Source organism: Rhinolophus ferrumequinum, chromosome X (genome assembly GCF_004115265.2).
Source record: "Rhinolophus ferrumequinum isolate MPI-CBG mRhiFer1 chromosome X, mRhiFer1_v1.p, whole genome shotgun sequence".
In the NCBI taxonomy this organism is placed as follows: domain Eukaryota; kingdom Metazoa; phylum Chordata; class Mammalia; order Chiroptera; family Rhinolophidae; genus Rhinolophus; species Rhinolophus ferrumequinum.
In genome coordinates, this window is record NC_046284.1 from 112,463,207 (window position 1) to 112,480,010 (window position 16,804).

The 16,804-nt window shown below is 40.7% G+C and overlaps 1 protein-coding gene across 2 annotated transcripts in view; it reads right to left on the bottom strand.

Annotated features, from left to right (window-relative positions):
• Positions 1–2,508: 2,508 nt before the first annotated feature.
• The window catches only part of CDKL5 (cyclin dependent kinase like 5), a 157,428-nt gene continuing 143,132 nt past the window's right edge, over positions 2,509–16,804 (bottom strand). Inside the window, exons 16-19 of one of the 2 annotated variants that reach the window (XM_033119841.1) lie at positions 11,316–11,415; positions 7,707–7,829; positions 6,383–6,502; positions 2,509–2,895 (exon numbers count right to left, since the gene is read on the bottom strand). In XM_033119841.1, the coding sequence (XP_032975732.1) occupies positions 2,509–2,895; positions 6,383–6,502; positions 7,707–7,829; positions 11,316–11,415 (730 nt within the window). The remainder of the gene's footprint in view (positions 2,896–6,382; positions 6,503–7,706; positions 7,830–11,315; positions 11,416–16,804) is intronic. The other variant, XM_033119851.1, reaches the window with a different exon arrangement.

Below are 16,804 nucleotides of genomic sequence, written 5' to 3' on the forward strand. Positions count from 1 at the left end.
TTGACTCTTCATTAGTTAGGTTTACTTTGCTCTAGGTAGAAGGCAATTACTCTAGCCCTTCTTTGAAGAACCATCAGGAATAGAAATGTTCTGCAAACATCTGAGATCCCAGTGTTAGCAAGGATGAAAACATGGGAAACCAGCCCCTAGGTGACGACGAGCCTCAAATGCCACAGCATGGCAATGTGACTGCGCAGTTCCTAAGCGCACAGCACAGTGAGAAGTCTTTCCAGAGGAAAAAATGCAGTTTCTGGTTTGCAAGGGGGAATACAAGGTACAGATCGAGTATGAAAAAGAAGAGTGACACACTCTTTTAGAGTCATTAGTATCCAGGCAAAAACTGCTAAGGGTCCACGTCGCTTATATAACTGAGCAGCTGCCTGGGAAAAGCCAGAAATCAGAGCTACTCGAACAGTACTGAACTGGTGAAAGAAACAAGATATAAAAAGAACCGAAGAGCATGCAAACTACTGGTTTGAATCAAATTGTTTCAAGGATAGTACCCAGTTGAATTTCATTTTAGTGCCTATTACACTTATTAAAATTAAATAAAAAGCACCTTAAAATGACCTCTATATATAATCCATACACATCATTATAGTAGTTATATAAAAATGCAATATGCACACAATAAGCTTCAAAGAAACTAAGACTTTATAATCTTCATAATCATCAGAGCTATGATTCTCAAAATCGTGGGGGAGGGGGACAGTAACTCAGCACATTTCAGTTGCAGCTGACTTGATTCAGGGGCTGACACTCTCGGAATCCTGGGACAAGTAATAAATACTGAGGCATTACCTCTTTGAGGGGTGGGGGGGGGACCTCTAAAAACATTATTGCTAAGAGACTACTTCCAAAAATCTAATACTCTTGATGGATAATGGTGTTGAGTGATCTTCTGTCAAGGATGGCCAGAGACACGGGGCTATAACCTCTGTTGGCCAAAGGCCTTGATGACACTTGGGAGGAACTTGGGAGTTGAAGGAGATCAAAAGAGGGAAAGATAAATCCTGTTCTGACTGTGTGTGTGTGTGTGTGTGTGTGTGTGTGTGTGCGCGCGCGCGCGCACGTGCACGATAACCTTGTTATACACAGACAGTACCAGGAAGAAAAAACTGAGTAGAGAAATTTTCTCTACATCTAAAATTGCTTCAGGAGCCTTTTAAATATACTGAAAAGAGCAATAACATAAAAAAAAAGCATTTAGAAATAGAAATGCCACACATGTATCTCACCCCCCACCCCAAGAGTCTCCGGTACAGTGCACAGGATTCAGGAGCATAGAGCTGGTCTGCAAGATCTGCAGACAGGTACCTCTTACAACCTCACGACTAGGAATGTCCACTGGCAAATCTTTGGTTGACGCTCTGCACTACTGCTAAGTAGAAGAGCACATTCTCTCTGCAAAGACCCACGAGTAACCCTGGATCTGTTCTCCCTCAGGTGCAAAGAAATGTCCCTGGACGTGAAGAGGAGCCAACTGTGTGAGGATGGAGACGAGGCCTGCTGGAGTTCTCACTGGCCCAGCCCACTTTCTTCCCCTGCGGGTTCAGAAGGAGATGCTGCATCTCGTCTGCTACCAAGGAGCGTGTCTACAGGCTACTGCTGGAGCCTAAAAGTTGAGCAAGGTTCCTACTGTTACAGTCACATATAGCCACAATTCAACTCCCTTGATTAGAAGTATAAGACTCACTTCATATTACAAATGTATAAAAATATGGCAGAGAGTGTCATAATGATACTTTCTTTAAATGATTATATTTATAAAACTGACAGATATTTACCATATATATATATTTATATACAGAATAAAATACTCCTGATGCAATATATAAATGTTACTGTTTAGTTTTTATAGAAACTACTGTAGCTGTCCCACTGCTTCACAATGTTCCAAACAGCTCAAAATAACTTTACATTTAACATAAAAGGTATGATTATAACAGTACAATATTAATCAATTATAAATAAATGGTACAAATCCTATCAAATATGGAAATTTAGAAAACAATTTAAGACATATAGTTAGTTCATCTTCATCTGCTAACCCCTCAAAGAGATACTCTTGGATTACAATAAACCCCACATTTAGTCTAGGCAGAAAAAAAATCTGTGGTAAGGGCATCGGTCAACATGGACTTTTCTATCTCTTGCAATGCCAGAACATGTCCTGGCTTTCCCAAGTTCAACAGGGATTGCCCTAAAGCTGGAGTGTAAGGGGGAGAAACTGGCAAGAATGTCTTCCTCCTCAGTGGCACACTCTGTCCATTTTCACACAAGAGCCGTGGAGACTGGCGATCCCTAAGAAACTCCTGTAGCTCTAAGATCCCTGACTAGCATTGTGACCGTGAGGAGCCAGAGGGCTCCACACATACAATATTGCACACACCTTCATAAAGCTGAAAATACTGGCTTACCACCCCAGCCCAGCCTATTTCGCACCCCACCCCCCAATACCCTCCCCTCCCAACTGGTTTGCCCCCCCACCCCCACCCCAAGCACACATTACAAGGCTGTCTCTTTTAAATCATTCAGATTTGGCATTCGAGACCGATTTGTTCTGTTATACAGGTGCCCATTTGGCCCACTCTTGGCACCCAGCTGTTCAGAGTAGGAAGGCCCCTCTGTGGCACTCCGGGTCACAGAGGACACGTGCCAACCAGAGTCCATCTGACCTGGCAGCTGGAGAGCTGGCCTGCCCTTTGGTGTGGGCTCCTGCCGGATGTTACTGCTCCCACCAGAGGCCTGGCTCAGGGGGTGAATCCGAATTTCTGAGAAGGAATTTTTGGCTTGTTGAGTTGTTAAGGGCTGGAAGCGGGGGTCTGAGGAAGCTGGGTGATTGGCAGCTGAAGAGAGATGCAACAGCTTGCGCAGTGATTTTAACGGTTGGCTCTGAAAGACAAGATGAGAGTGTATGTAGGATCTCAGTTAGTGAAGACCTGAGAACTGGGAGGACCTAGAGCGCAGGTCTGAGATGACTGCATGTAGCCAGCGAGGGTGGGGCCCACGGGGGAGGAGGGCCTAGTCCAGTCTTACCTGTTCTTTTTCTTTTTCAGACAAGACTGAGGTCATTTTTCTTTAATGGAAAAGCCTAGAAATATCTAGGTAAGAAATCTAGAGCTGGTGTGGTGGCTGACTGAATGCTTAGGCACCTTCTATCTGGCTGCATCCCATCTTTACAGGGTGTGTGAGTGAGTGTGTGTGTGTGTGGGGGGGGGGGTTGGGGCGCACAAATCTCATGCTTCAGCCAGCAGGAAGAAGCAAAAGAAGGGCTATGACTCTTGCTTTTGAGAGGACTTCCCAACAGTGCCACAGAAAGATGCCACTTGTATTTCAGTGGCCAGTACTCAACCACATGACCATTATCTAGAGGCAAGAGAAACTGAAAAAATGTGATGTTTCAATTAGGTAGCAACACACTCAGCTAAAATTTACACAAGCTGTGATCACAAAATATGGTGAATGCTTCCCCCGAGTGCCATCCAACGGAAAGGCAGGGATCTGCAACACGGGAAGCGGCGCGTTGAAGCTTAGTAACAGTGTGTGACAAGTTTCAACTTGTTTGGTGTAGTCAGTCGGGTGTGAGCTACGGTTGAGAGAAGGTGTGTTTTAAAGTGTGCCGTCAATCATGGATCAAGAACAATGCGTTAATATAAAGTGGGTAAACAGTTTCATCCTCCATCATGACAACGCTCTGTGTCACACATCGCTTCTGATACAGCAATTTCTGAAATAAAAACATTACAGTGTGTCCTCATCCACCTTATTCACTGGATCTGGTGTGGTGTGACTTCTGGCTCTTCCCCAAAGTGAAAATGATTCAGGACATTGAGGCAGCCACGACAGAGCAACTAAAGACACTCAAGAAAGAGGACTTCCAGAACTGCTTCAGAAAATGGCAAAAAGAAAAAGTGTGTTCGAAGCAAGAGGGAGTATTTTGAGGAGGATTAATGGCAATGTGTCTTTTACTGCGATAATTTTTTTAAAATTTAAACTTTCACCATATTGTTTGATCGCAACTCGTATATCCCTTTCTGTTCTTATCTCCCCGGTTTTCCCTTTCCCTTGACATTGCAAACCCCAAATATTCCCTTTCTGCCCTTTTACGTTTGGGGGTTTTGTTTTTTATTTTTTGGAGAGGAGGGTAAGGTTTGGGCATTGAAAATGGAAAGCATGGAGAAATAAGCCAAACCCCTGCAGACTCTAAAACCCAATTCACTCACAGGAGGCCTTTGATTCCTAGCATGGGTTCACAGCGGCCCTGCCTGTCTGCTGCGTGGCTGGAGCCTGAGCCCCACAGAGTGGGTGCTGCACTGTGGAGGGGGACTACACTTCAATGCAGAAGTGAGGGTCCTGGAAGCCAGCTGCCCGAGGGCTCCTCGCTCCACGAGTGGCTCACTCCCCTCTCCTCTACGTATGTGTGATGAGAGCCACCATCAGAAGAGGCATGCGAAAGCACTCTGAAATTCAAGGCCCTCCCCGGGCTGCAGTCCCAGCCCTGGGGCACCTCTGGCTGTCAATCTTCAAGGACCATGCTTTTAAGGGCTCAGCAAAGTTTTAATAAAATGTTGACGATCTCAAGGAACACTACAAGATTTGAAGAAATAGAGCATTGAAATCCAAGGGAAACTGCTTGAGAACTGAATCAGGTAGAAATCGCCCCTGGGAAGCATCCTTTTTGGTCATTCCAAAGTCTGTCCAAGAAAGCTTTGTGGTCCCCATAGGAGGTGGCAGAGTACACTGCACACAGTAAGTGCTCAAAAAGGGTGTCTTCTGCTGTGGTTTTTTTGAAACATAAAATTGGTATGACAATGCAATGAGATTTCTGGTGATGTTTATAACCCTGACCACATGTAACTATTAAGCAATTACAATTAATCCTTGAACAACACAGGTTTGAACTGTATGGGTCCACCTTTGAACGTGAATCTTTTTCAATAAATATCTGTACAATTTTTGATTTGTGGTTGGGAGGCTCGTGGATGCAGAGGGCTAACCGTATGCATTGATCTGCGCCATTTTTATACAGTGGACTTGAGCATCTGCGGATTTTGGTATCTGCTGGGGTCCTAGGACCAATTGCTTGTAGATACTGAGGGACAACTTAAGTTCTGGGGGAATCAAAAGTTAAAAGTAGACTTCTGACTCTGTGTGTGTGTTGTGCCTCTACCCGTCCCCCACCCCCGTTGTTCAAGGGTCAACTGTATAATAATATGGGTTCAGCTGGAGATATAAAGTTACCTGAAAAGAGATTTTTGGCAAGAAAGTGGTTGTACAAAGAAAGTTCTAAAGCCCTGTACTCTTTTTTTTTAAACTGGGGATAGAACATCAGGCCGTCATTCAGAGCCTTGTGCTCTTAGTTCAGATACATATCCAATAACTTGGATATCTGGTTCTCTATATACCCCCCCACCCCCACAGCCTATATTGTGTTAGAAGCATAAAACATAAATGGTTGGGCAAATACAATAGAAATTTTGGGAACTCCTATCGGCAGCTCTAAGTAACAGCTTACAATTAAATAGAGTAAACAGCAAACCTATAAAAATAGACCCCCTTCGTCCACATCACATTAATCTGTGCTCACTTATAGGCACAACCAACCCTACAGCCTCAAAAGCTCATGAGGACTGTCAGAAATTATCACACAGAGGAATAATGGAGTTATACTTTTTTGAATTATAAAATATTGAATATGATAAAAAAAGTTAGATTAAGTTACTATGCTCATTACAGGATACTGAAAGAATACAATATTAAAAATGTTCCAATCAAAATAGTTGTTTAAAGGAGATAAACCTCAATTACCTGAAAAATTTATGGATTTGGTTTCTGCTTATTCCCTCAGAGAATGACAGAGAAATGCGATTATACATACTAACATGCAGTCCTAATGCAACTGTTTGCCAGTTTTCCATCAAAAATAGTATGGATTTCAGAAGTTTACGTATTATTTCATGAAAGTATCATATCTGTCTTTCAAGGTCCAATTCATATGCTACCAACTTTAATGAAACCTTAATCTTCCCACTACTTCCTTTCACCTTCTCCTATGTTTTATGGCAGGCTTCACTTTTTACCACGAATTACAATTATTTATGGATTTTCTGTCTCTCCTAGGCTGCAGAATATTTGTGGGCTGGGCCATGTCTTCTTCATCCCTTATTTCCACCCCACCCCCCACCCCAGCTAGGTGAAGGCTAATGGAATCACACTTTTGTCCCCAGTAAGACAAGGGTCATTGAAGCAAGATCTGCACTCCCAGAATGCATCTGACTATTAGTGAGGGGATATTCTGGGGAGACTCTTAGCCTTGTCCTTCCCTCAGGAGACCAGCACTGCAGTCTAAGAGTCTAGGAGTGATGCAGGTGCCACTCACTTGGGTCTGCAGATCAGAGATCTTCTCAGGACGCCACTCCTTTGGTCTGCTGCTTGGGGTGCTAGCAGAGTGGATGGCTTTCTGCAGTGTCAGAAGATCGGGGCCTTCAGAATTGGGCACCTAGAGCAGAATACAGACAGGGATTCAATCAGCACACCAACAAGTCTAACTAAGATATGCAAGCCCGCCCAAGAGGAGAACCAAAGCAAATCAAACCAAACCAAAACTCAACTAGAAAACAAAACCCAAAACAAACAAATAAAAAACCAAGGGAAAAAACCCAATAAAAAAGAAATCCAAACTCTCCCAATGTTCACAATGCAAGTGATCTAGTTCGATTCTGCTGCCCTCTTAATAATTTTCCCTGTATTAGGAAAAATTGGCAGCTGTCATGCAGCTCTGTTAAATAAAACCTCAATCCTTAAAGCATTCCCATGCTGTTAGTTTTAGTCGCTGTAAGAGAGAGCAGTTAAATTGGGCTGTACCAGGAATTGCTGTCGTATCCTCATTCCACATTGCAGTTAGGTTATGAACCAGTTCAATAAAACAAAAATGTGTTCCTGCTGGGAAAATGATCCAAACACTGTGTTTGGGGGTACCCAAAGAAGTCCAGCAGGTTTTCAAGGATAGCAAAGTAGAAAACTATGGTTTGAATCATATTCCCAAGACATTGCCCAATAAATAATCTGGGTCTAGCACTATGCACGATGAAAATGCTGGAAATTTGTGTCACAAACTCCAGACAAATACAATCAGTCCATTCACCAATTTGGGTGAACACAGGAGACTAACGCCAAATGCCAAGCAAAAGCCCTGGCTTTAAACCAAGTGACCAGCAAAAGCTAGAGCTAGGCAAGAAAAAAAGCAAATCACCAACTAACAGAAGCTGTTTTTCATGGAGCCTGCTAGCTCACTCAAGTTGGTCAATTCAACTTGGTTTCAAAGAAACAAACTGCCAACCAAGTGGTAACAAACTTTGTGAGCCAAAAAGACGTTTGTGAATTGTAAATGCTAATCGAATTCTTTACAGGAAACGAGGGATTTTATGAATGTTGTCTGCCAATAATTGGCTAATCAGACAACCCAAACTAGCCTTTCACTAGTTTGTTTGCTTAACAGCCTTTAATGCTTCAACCTCCTCGACAGATTCAGAAAATCCAGGATGGCAAAGAATTTATATCTCAGTGAATTTATGGAACTGGCTCAGGTACTTAACTAGCACAAAGAGAATATGACCCCAAGAAAATAAAAGACATGCTGTTGTCATCAGTAAAACAAGTTTACTGGAGCAGTTTTCAGGGCTACCATACGTAAAAATGGGTACCATGGGTGGAGTGACTACAGGAAGCTTTTTCAAAGAAGAACTATGCTTTAAATGATTCTTTGAATTAAAAAGAGGAAAGAGGGATTTCTTGATGCTTGGATTCTCCCCGTTGGTGGAATCTGTCTGCAATATAAGATACAAATAAACTAATTGCAAAAAAGAAAAAGGAAAAAGAAAAAAAAGGTGTTTTTACGGAACTTTCTAGCCCTAGGAAGCCCTCAAATTATTAAATATTAACAGTCACTGAAAGATCTCTGTGCTGTGTGTGCATCTAGAGGGGGTTCTGTGTCATTTCTCACCTGGACATGAAGAAGCCAACAATGTAATTCAAGACATACAAAAACTTCTACGTCTATAAAGCACATGTGCTCATGATAAACACCTAGAATAGTAATGCCTAGAGAGCGACACACATCATTCACATCAAACTCACAAAACATTTATGGATTTACTGTGAGAAACAGAATTATTATGCAGAATTGTGTTTAAAGAGCTCTTGATGAGGTTCAGTCTCTTCCTAATTGCAAGACAGGACATCAGCAACGAAAGAATCTACTACGCAATCTGCCTATTAGGAAAAAAAAGATAACTGCAAATCCTTTTGAACATGGTCAACCCTTGAACCAGAACACAATCACCTGGAAGAGGAATACGACTGGTGCAGGATTCTACTGTCCAGGAAGCCTGGTTCTACTCTATCAGAAATCTTCACCCCGTGGAAAATATTTGGTGCAATTCAGAATACGGGTTTCAAAGTGAAGAAACAGAAAAGTCCAGTCTTTAAATTGAAGCATGGTTACCAGTTGAGGTAGATACTAACGAACTCAGGTACAATTACCAAGTTGGCAGTCATCATATGCTCTGAGGGCTTATGTAACTCTAGATACGGAACTGCAGCCAGATTTCCCAAGGCGGCTTCCAGATTTGCTTGAGTCAAAGCAGACACCTTTACGACACAGAATTATTTTCTGGCACTACTTTTCCCTGTTGTGGATATCTCAGTTGTTGGAATGCACATGAAGGTATTCAGATCATCTTATATGGGTGTGTATACGAAGACATGTGAGCACAACAGCCCAGTTTCCTGTTCCCATGATGGGGTCCCGGGAGAAAAGTTTAACTAACACCACTAAGGAGGCCACAAGAGAGTCCCCAGGAACAAGTGGGGGCTCTCCACAGAGGTGGGCAACTGAGCCTGGGCCTGCTATTCAGGAGAACCCACCTCTAGATCTCCTAACTAGAATGTACGACTTCGGGCAGGTCACAACTTGCCTGGGCAGTTCCCATATCAGCGAAATAAAAGGGTTAAACTAGATTCAGAACCCATGGAGGCTTTTAAATGTCCTGCTTCTCTGTGTGCACTGGGCATCAGATTTCCCTGTTTTTGAATCTTAATGCAAAGGCCACAAAAGCTTTAAATCTTTCAAAGCTCGGTTACCTTGTTTCCTTTTGCTGAGTTCTACAAAGTGAAGAAGGCTAACTTTAATTCTGTTTCAGTACTCACCAGAAAGGGCAGAGTTAACGAAATGCCAGGCTTAGGAGCCAGAGGCCCGGCAGGATATATATACTGAGTGCTCTTTGGAAATCTTACTCTAGATACCCAAGTCCTTTAAAAAAATTTGTTTTTCTTTTAACTAGAAAATCCAGAGGTACAAAAAACTTTTGGTTTGGAAGGCTTAAGGCATGTGGCCTATACAGAGATATTTTGCAGCTACTTTACCTATCAAAAATAAAATGTATGAAAACCTTAAAAAAGTAAGTTCAAGTGGAGAGGACGTTAGAGAATAATAATTTTCCTGTTTACCCTGATCTATACTATTTAAACATCTAAAATTTGAACCAATCCTGAATAACAGAGTCGGTCAACATGTATATATTCGACTCAGGCCACGGTGAGCCGGTAGCTTTAAATTTAATGTTGGTCTAAGACAGACAGACATGAAAAGCCAAATCTATACACAAAACACCTTCAATCCCTTGGTTCCTGCTACTTTCTTCCACTTAAGCACCCCACAATGGTTACAGACCTGAGGTTAAGAACAAAAACCTCAAAATAAAAATAGTGATTAAGAGGAGGTAGTCTAAGTTCAATGTTCATGATGAATAAATGTCCTATAAACAATGATAAAAGTTTTATCAGCACGTTAAATAATTTAAACTTTTCTACTTTAAATTAGGTCTGTTTTGTTCATTCAGTCTAAATAACAAATGTAGTAATAGTTGATTGAGTGGCATTTTGATTTGAAATTCTGCTTTAAGTGAGTTTCAGTTAGGCAGGCTTTAAAAAATAAACATTTCAGGAATATCACGCAGCCATAAAACGAAGATAATAAAATCTGTGTAGTAACATACATGTTATGTGTATGTGTCTGTGACTGATAAACTATTAAAAACCAGAATACAAAACTGTACTAGAATGATTACTCTTGTTTAAAACAAAATTAAAAACCACTTTCTCCCCACAAACATATGCACAGGCTAAAAAGCTAGGAGGGTATATACCAAAATCCTAACACTAGCTGTGATATAGTAAGATTAGAAATCATAACTTTTTTAAATCAATTTTTCTGTAATAAGCTCATATTTATTTTATGATGAAGTATATAGACTTAATAAACAAGCAAGTGAAAGAATAATCTTGAAAGGTAATCTAGAACAGTCTTTATTACTACATCTAGAACATCTGGAGATAAAAAGCCTTACTTTGGGCATTATAATCTTTGCTACTATCATCTATCTCATCTTTACTTACCATTGGGTCATAATCCTAGAATCCTTTTTCCTTTTTAAATAAATGAGAATCAATCATGTATGAAGTAAAACTAGAAACAAAATCATCTAAAATGGCTGACTCAACATTGTCTAGTCTGGAAGGTGTCATAAAGCAAAGGGGGAAGCAGGCCTCACACGGTTGAAGAAGTGCCTGCTGGCCTGGAGGCCTGGCTTCCCCATGTTTTCTCATGTCACTAACCAGCAGAATCCTTGCTTGGGTGGTTCAGTGACGTGATGTGCACGGTTCCATGCAGCCAGCCCTGGATTCAAGTGGAGGGCTCCCAGGAGCTGAGACTCGTTGCATTTCACATTTCAATCACAGGGTAAACATGTCTTCCTACTAAAACAAGCCCTGAAATGTCAAATACTATCTCCTCTTTGTGACTCTAACCCAGAAGTGTACTTGTCAACGTGGGAATTGGATAACCAGCCAGGGGAGAATAATGAATGACAATTAGTTATGGCTTTCAAGATTTAAACATAAACCAAAACCATTTCCTAGGTTTTCGCATATCTTTAACTCCCAGAGAGAAATGCTGCAGCTTCATAGTTTTTACATGAATACAAATCCACATGGATAAGACGTTAATTGGAGAGGCTTATCGTGTTCTCTCTCATCCAAATTCAATTCCTTCTATTCCTGGAGATTTTGTTGAATCTAGAAAAGGCTTTGTGAGAGGAGGATAGCTGTATAGAATTTGAAAAAGAAACATACAGTGTATGTCAAATTTCAATAAGAAAATAATTCACTTTGATTGCCACGTACAAAATGTAAACTACCCACAGACTAATGCCGACTTGTATGCCATTGTATAGAGAAGTTGGCCATCTACTTACTGTTTGAGATTTCTTCTTTTTCTTTTTCATTGACTTGAAAAAACCTTGTTTTTCCTTTTCCTTGAGTTGTTCAGAATGACTAATGTTTTCAGGACTTTTCCTAAACAGAAAGACATTTTTATCATATTGCTCTTTCAATCATTCTCCTGCCATTATGTGACAAATATAATGAAGACTAAAAATGCATGACACCAGGTTCGAATAACCATGAAGAATCAAACGCTCAGGTAAAGAGCCTCTAAAAAGCACGGGAGGAACTGAATCTAATCAACCATGGTTAATGATTAGCTTTTGGTACAGACTCACTGGAACTAGGAATTTGAACATTATTACAAATGATCTGTAACTGTTGCAGGACCATTTTCATGCTGTTGAAAAATCTCAGAATTAGAGAATTTGAAAAGCATATGGTCTAAAGGACGCCTTTTCAGGAACCCTCCAAGGGAATGAGCAGAAACACTTTCGTTGTTTTCATTTTTCTATTCACCTTCTTAAAATCAGCTCAACAAATTCAGTATTAGTGGCTTGCCAAGGTATTGAACATAAAAAAAAAAAATCAATGCTGCTACAGAAACATTATAAATATAACTAAAAATTGCCTGAAACTGGAAAATTCCTTTATTAAAAAATCTTACATCTATTTATTAAAACTAAATAAAAAATAGATAAGGTAAGAAAAAAATGTGGACAGGATGAATGCTTAATACAAAACGCTCTTTTAGAAAAAAGTCTCTAACTGAAAATACTGATGTTAAGCTTCATACCACTGGCACCACCAGGCATTTTAATACAAATAGGAGATATTAAAGGACAGCAAACAAGACACCCTAGCCCGAACAAGTTGGCTACTTGTTTGTTAACAGCAGCCCGATATTATTTCATTTAATTCACAATCTTTAAAAAGCAACTCAACTGGTATTATTCATCAAAAAGGCACATTCCATGGGCTCTATTGTAAACCTGAATATTTATACGACCGTGGAAAACCATTTTCTCAAATGATTGGATTCCTTCTCCTAGCTACTCCTTAAAATCAAGAGCAGAAACATTAAAGGTGATAGAGTTTCTTCATATTTATGGTTTTAGAACATCTCATAGTGATGAAGTTTCTAGAACATCTAAGAAAATATGAGCAAAGCAGCATCCTTTACTTGATTAAATTTTTGTGAAGGCAGAAAACATCTCCACAAACTATTACAGATATGCATGATAGAAAATACCAGGAAGCTATTAAAAATAAATCACATCTTCAAGGAATTTTCACTAATATGAATATTCACAAACTATAATTAAGTGAAAAACGCCAGCATTCAAAACTTTCTACATAATATGAGCTTAACTGTATTTTAAAAAGTGAAGTGAATATATGTGTACACATACAGACATTTTAAAAAGGCAGGAAGAAATACAATAAAATCTTAATAGCTATCATCTCTGGGTAGTAGGATTATTGGTGATTTATTGTTTCTTCTTTTTAATTTCAACAACAAACATGTACGGAAGATATCATAAAAAGGTTTTATAATCCACAGAAAATTTATTTGAAAAACCAAGTATTCAAGATCAAAGACAACAAAGGAAGAGACTGAGAGAGAGCAAGAGCCAGTGAGGGAGAGAATAGGAAGTAAAAACCATGACTGTTTGAAGGAGCAATGACCTTTTCTTCTAAAGTATTTAGCCTAAAAGTTAATGGGAATCCCAAGGAATTAAACACATGTACTATAGGCCCCAGTGTTCCTTAAACTAATTAGGACCTGAGATTTTAAATATTATTGAGAGTCCCAAATTCTGAAGCGTAAGTTTTATAATACAACATAACCAATAAAATAACTAGTGTTGGAACTCTGAATGATGCATTTACAATTTGCAAGCTAGAAAACTTCAGACATGGTGGAATGGGTGAGACGGAATAGTGAAAAGGTACAGATACTTTCAGCGCAGTGTGCAGTGCCGGGGAAGACATATCCCCGTGACAGACAGACTGGGCCTAGACCCTGGAAATTCGGTCCAAGTTTCTTACAACAAATACTTCTGAGATTAAGGAGACGAAACCCTCTTACATGAGGCCTAAAGACAAATGGCCCGAAACTCAATTCCAGGATGCAACATTCATTCCTGTGAGGGTTCTAGGAAACACAGCAGAACAGTAGAGTTCACTGGAATCACAAAAGCAGGACCCTTAGGCTTGAAAGGAAACTCAGAGGGCATCTAGTCCAACCAGCACTACTATTTTTAATGTTCTGGAACTTCCAGAAGTTAAAGAATTATTTGCTTATGATATGGCTTACATAATGAGGTCTGCACAGCAGAGTAGTCAGGTTAACAGGTAGATTTTACCAATCAGAATGAAAGTCTACCAAAATCTCACAGGCCCGTTAAGGGCCAGTAGTAAAAGTGCTTTCTGCCAACCTAGGAAATCTCTAAGGGCGACACATTTATCATGACTGCAACCTTAGGCCAGGAATGGGTGTTACTGCAAGAATGCTAATGCTGGTGACAGAGGAAGTGAAGGCTTGAGACACTGGTCCTCGGAGGAGCAGGATGTGGGACGGGAAGAAGGGCCTATCCAGTAAGATAAAAGTGAGAGGATGGGGGTGGGGGGGTAATGAAAGAGAAGGAACAGGACAAAAGCCCAGTGACTGCGGTTTCTTATGACCCCAAACAGAGGGAAGATGAATCAAAGACCCTCTGCAGGGTCTTTTCAGAGGCACTGGATAAACCCAGAACCCTGGGAAAGGGGGAATGATGAGGAAAACATCTTCAAACTGAAGCTGAGAGCAAGTGCTGGGGCCAAGATCCAGGCAGGGAAAGATCCCAGAGGCCAAACTGAAAAAGAAAATAAATTACCCTTGAACTAGAGGATGAAAGCTAGGAGTGAAGCGTGAGTGTGCATGCATCACAGGACATAGAAGGAAGCCAGAGATAAAGAGAAAGTGCAAGCGGGAGTGAGCGCGAGAGAAAACAAAGAGAGGGAGAAACTACACTGAAACATACACATACAGAGAATTAACAGGAAATGTGAAGGGAGAAAAGCCTGGGGGAGAGAATCAGAGACAGAGATGGACAGAAGCTGGCTGGAACGCAGGCACCTGAAAAGCAGTGTGTTGTACGAAAGAATGAACAGAGAGACTTCAACACTTACAACCAGTAACACACAACCGGTAACACACCAAATGGGTAAGAGTGTGTCCCACAGTTTACCTCAAATGTGAATTCTGGACCCTGGTATGAATTCTACCCGGTACGGTCAACACTTATGTGCTGAGCTGAGCTAACTGCACAGGCAACAACAGATGGGTCCCAGAAGAGCGGCACGAGAGAAGGGCCAAGTGTGTGACCACAAAACTCTCCAGGACAGGAGCTTTACAAAGGCCCACCTAGCACCTTATCGGGGCTGATAAAACGGCAGGGGGTGGGGAATGATGGCAGTGCAAGGCTAACAGTGTCCTTCCTGCACAGTGATGGGACACAAACATTGTCTCATACAACACCTACTTCTCTAAGTGGTCAAGAGCAAAGAGAGGATTTACAAGACTCACCTAAAAAGGGAAGGAGTTAAAACTGACTAAATCAAAGTCAACCACCACTGAGAGTACTTTGTGCCAGGCCCTGGGTTAGGTGTTGGAACCACAGAGAAAAGTAAAAAGAGAAGAGTGACTTCAAGCCGCTCACAGACTCGTCAGGAGACCCCCAGGTTTGACAGAGGGTCAGGCTTCCGGGGCCTCAGTGTAATCGCTCTGGCAGCAGTGTGAAGCTGAGCTGAAGAGGAGAGGGGCATTAATTACTCTGCGACACTTTCCCTGCCACCTCCCCTCCCCTGGCAGTATGACTAGGGTGGTCAGTTAATGTCTGAGAAGAGAAAGTCAGTGAATAATTTTGTGACGTATGGTGGCAAGCAATAATGGATACCAATATATTCATAACTTTGCAAGAAGAAAAAGCCTGGGATTGTGCAAGTGAGTGACAGCAATTCTTCACTTAACTTCTTCACTTAACTACTGGGATTTCTAATTAATTTGGTTTAATGTTTAAGCATCAATTTTTAACCCAATTTTGACAGCAGTCTTTCTAAATGTATTTATACACTTTGTCTTCTTAAGCAAAGTAAGAGCAGCCTATTTTATAAATATATACTCTACATGGATATCTAGTCTATCTATGAAACCATAAGGGCTAGAAATGATTTTTCTCACTGGGGACTGAGAAAAGGCAAAAATACCCTTCTTCTCTCCACGACTATTGTTCCAGATCTTTCTCCCTCTGCACACTGTATTGGTACCTGGGACGATTTCTTGCCTGACAACCCCAGTGCCAACAGCTAAAACTGTGCGTAAAAGAAGAATAAATAGGCTCACAGGGAGGGTGGAGGTGTTTTCCCATTAGTAAAGATGGTGAACCTGACTGCATTTTTCTTGTTCTGAGATATCCTGGCTTATCTCCCAGTTCTTAAATGGATTCTAGATAGCTGAGATGACCAGAATAACCACTCTGGATATTATACTACGATATCTATTTATTGCTTTAGAATATGACATAGTAGCTTAAAGTTTTTCATTATAAGAAACGTATATAGTGTACAAATATTCTCTTCCCAAAAGAAACGTAAAGTCCCACTATCAAGGAGAAACAGACTCCCCTTAGGTAAGTGACCATTTAGAAACAGCAATTCACTATGTTACCGCAGCAAGGCTCCTTCACGTTTTTGTAACACTTATCAAACTGTGTTTCTCTCGAATGTACACAATATGGTGAACCAGTGAGAGATCCTGTTCAGGAAAAACAATCAGGACAAGTCAAGCTTAATGAATGACTTAGGCTAAGTTAGATGTGATGCATGAAGGAGAAGTATCACAGCAGCATTATTAGCGGGGGCAGTGGGAACAAAAGAATATAGCAATTCGTCACCGGTAATTCTGATACGCTCTCAAGCCTCATAACAGCAGTATTAGAGTATGGATAGCTCGATGGAGACTTGTCTAAAGTTCAAAATCCCAACTGTGCCTCTAATTCTTTATAGAACAACTGCTTTCAGGTTTTTATACATATCTAGGTCTAAACAAGCTCTACGCAAACTGATTATAAAAAAGACAGAAATGGTATGTTATTAATACCACCTATCCTGTATTTCGATTGTCTTGATCTGACCTACCTAATTTTCACAGGACTCTTTTAGTCTGTAATTGATACTCTTTGAAACCATCACTACTTCATTATGCAATGACCAAGAGGAAAAATAATTCTTTCTGTACTTCCATATTCTCATACTTTAGACACTATTCTCATGGCTTGTTAGAACCACACTTGAAAACTGTCAACGCTGGTAACTCAAATAAGTTATATCTGTGCTCCTAGGTTAATGTGTACGAGTAGAAGAGCTTGTCTAGTCACTTGGAGAAAGAACACACCAAAGTTTATCAGGAAAGTGAGGTATGACCTGACAAGTCATGCTGAAGTAAAGGATATTAACGGTAAAAACTGCTCACATGATC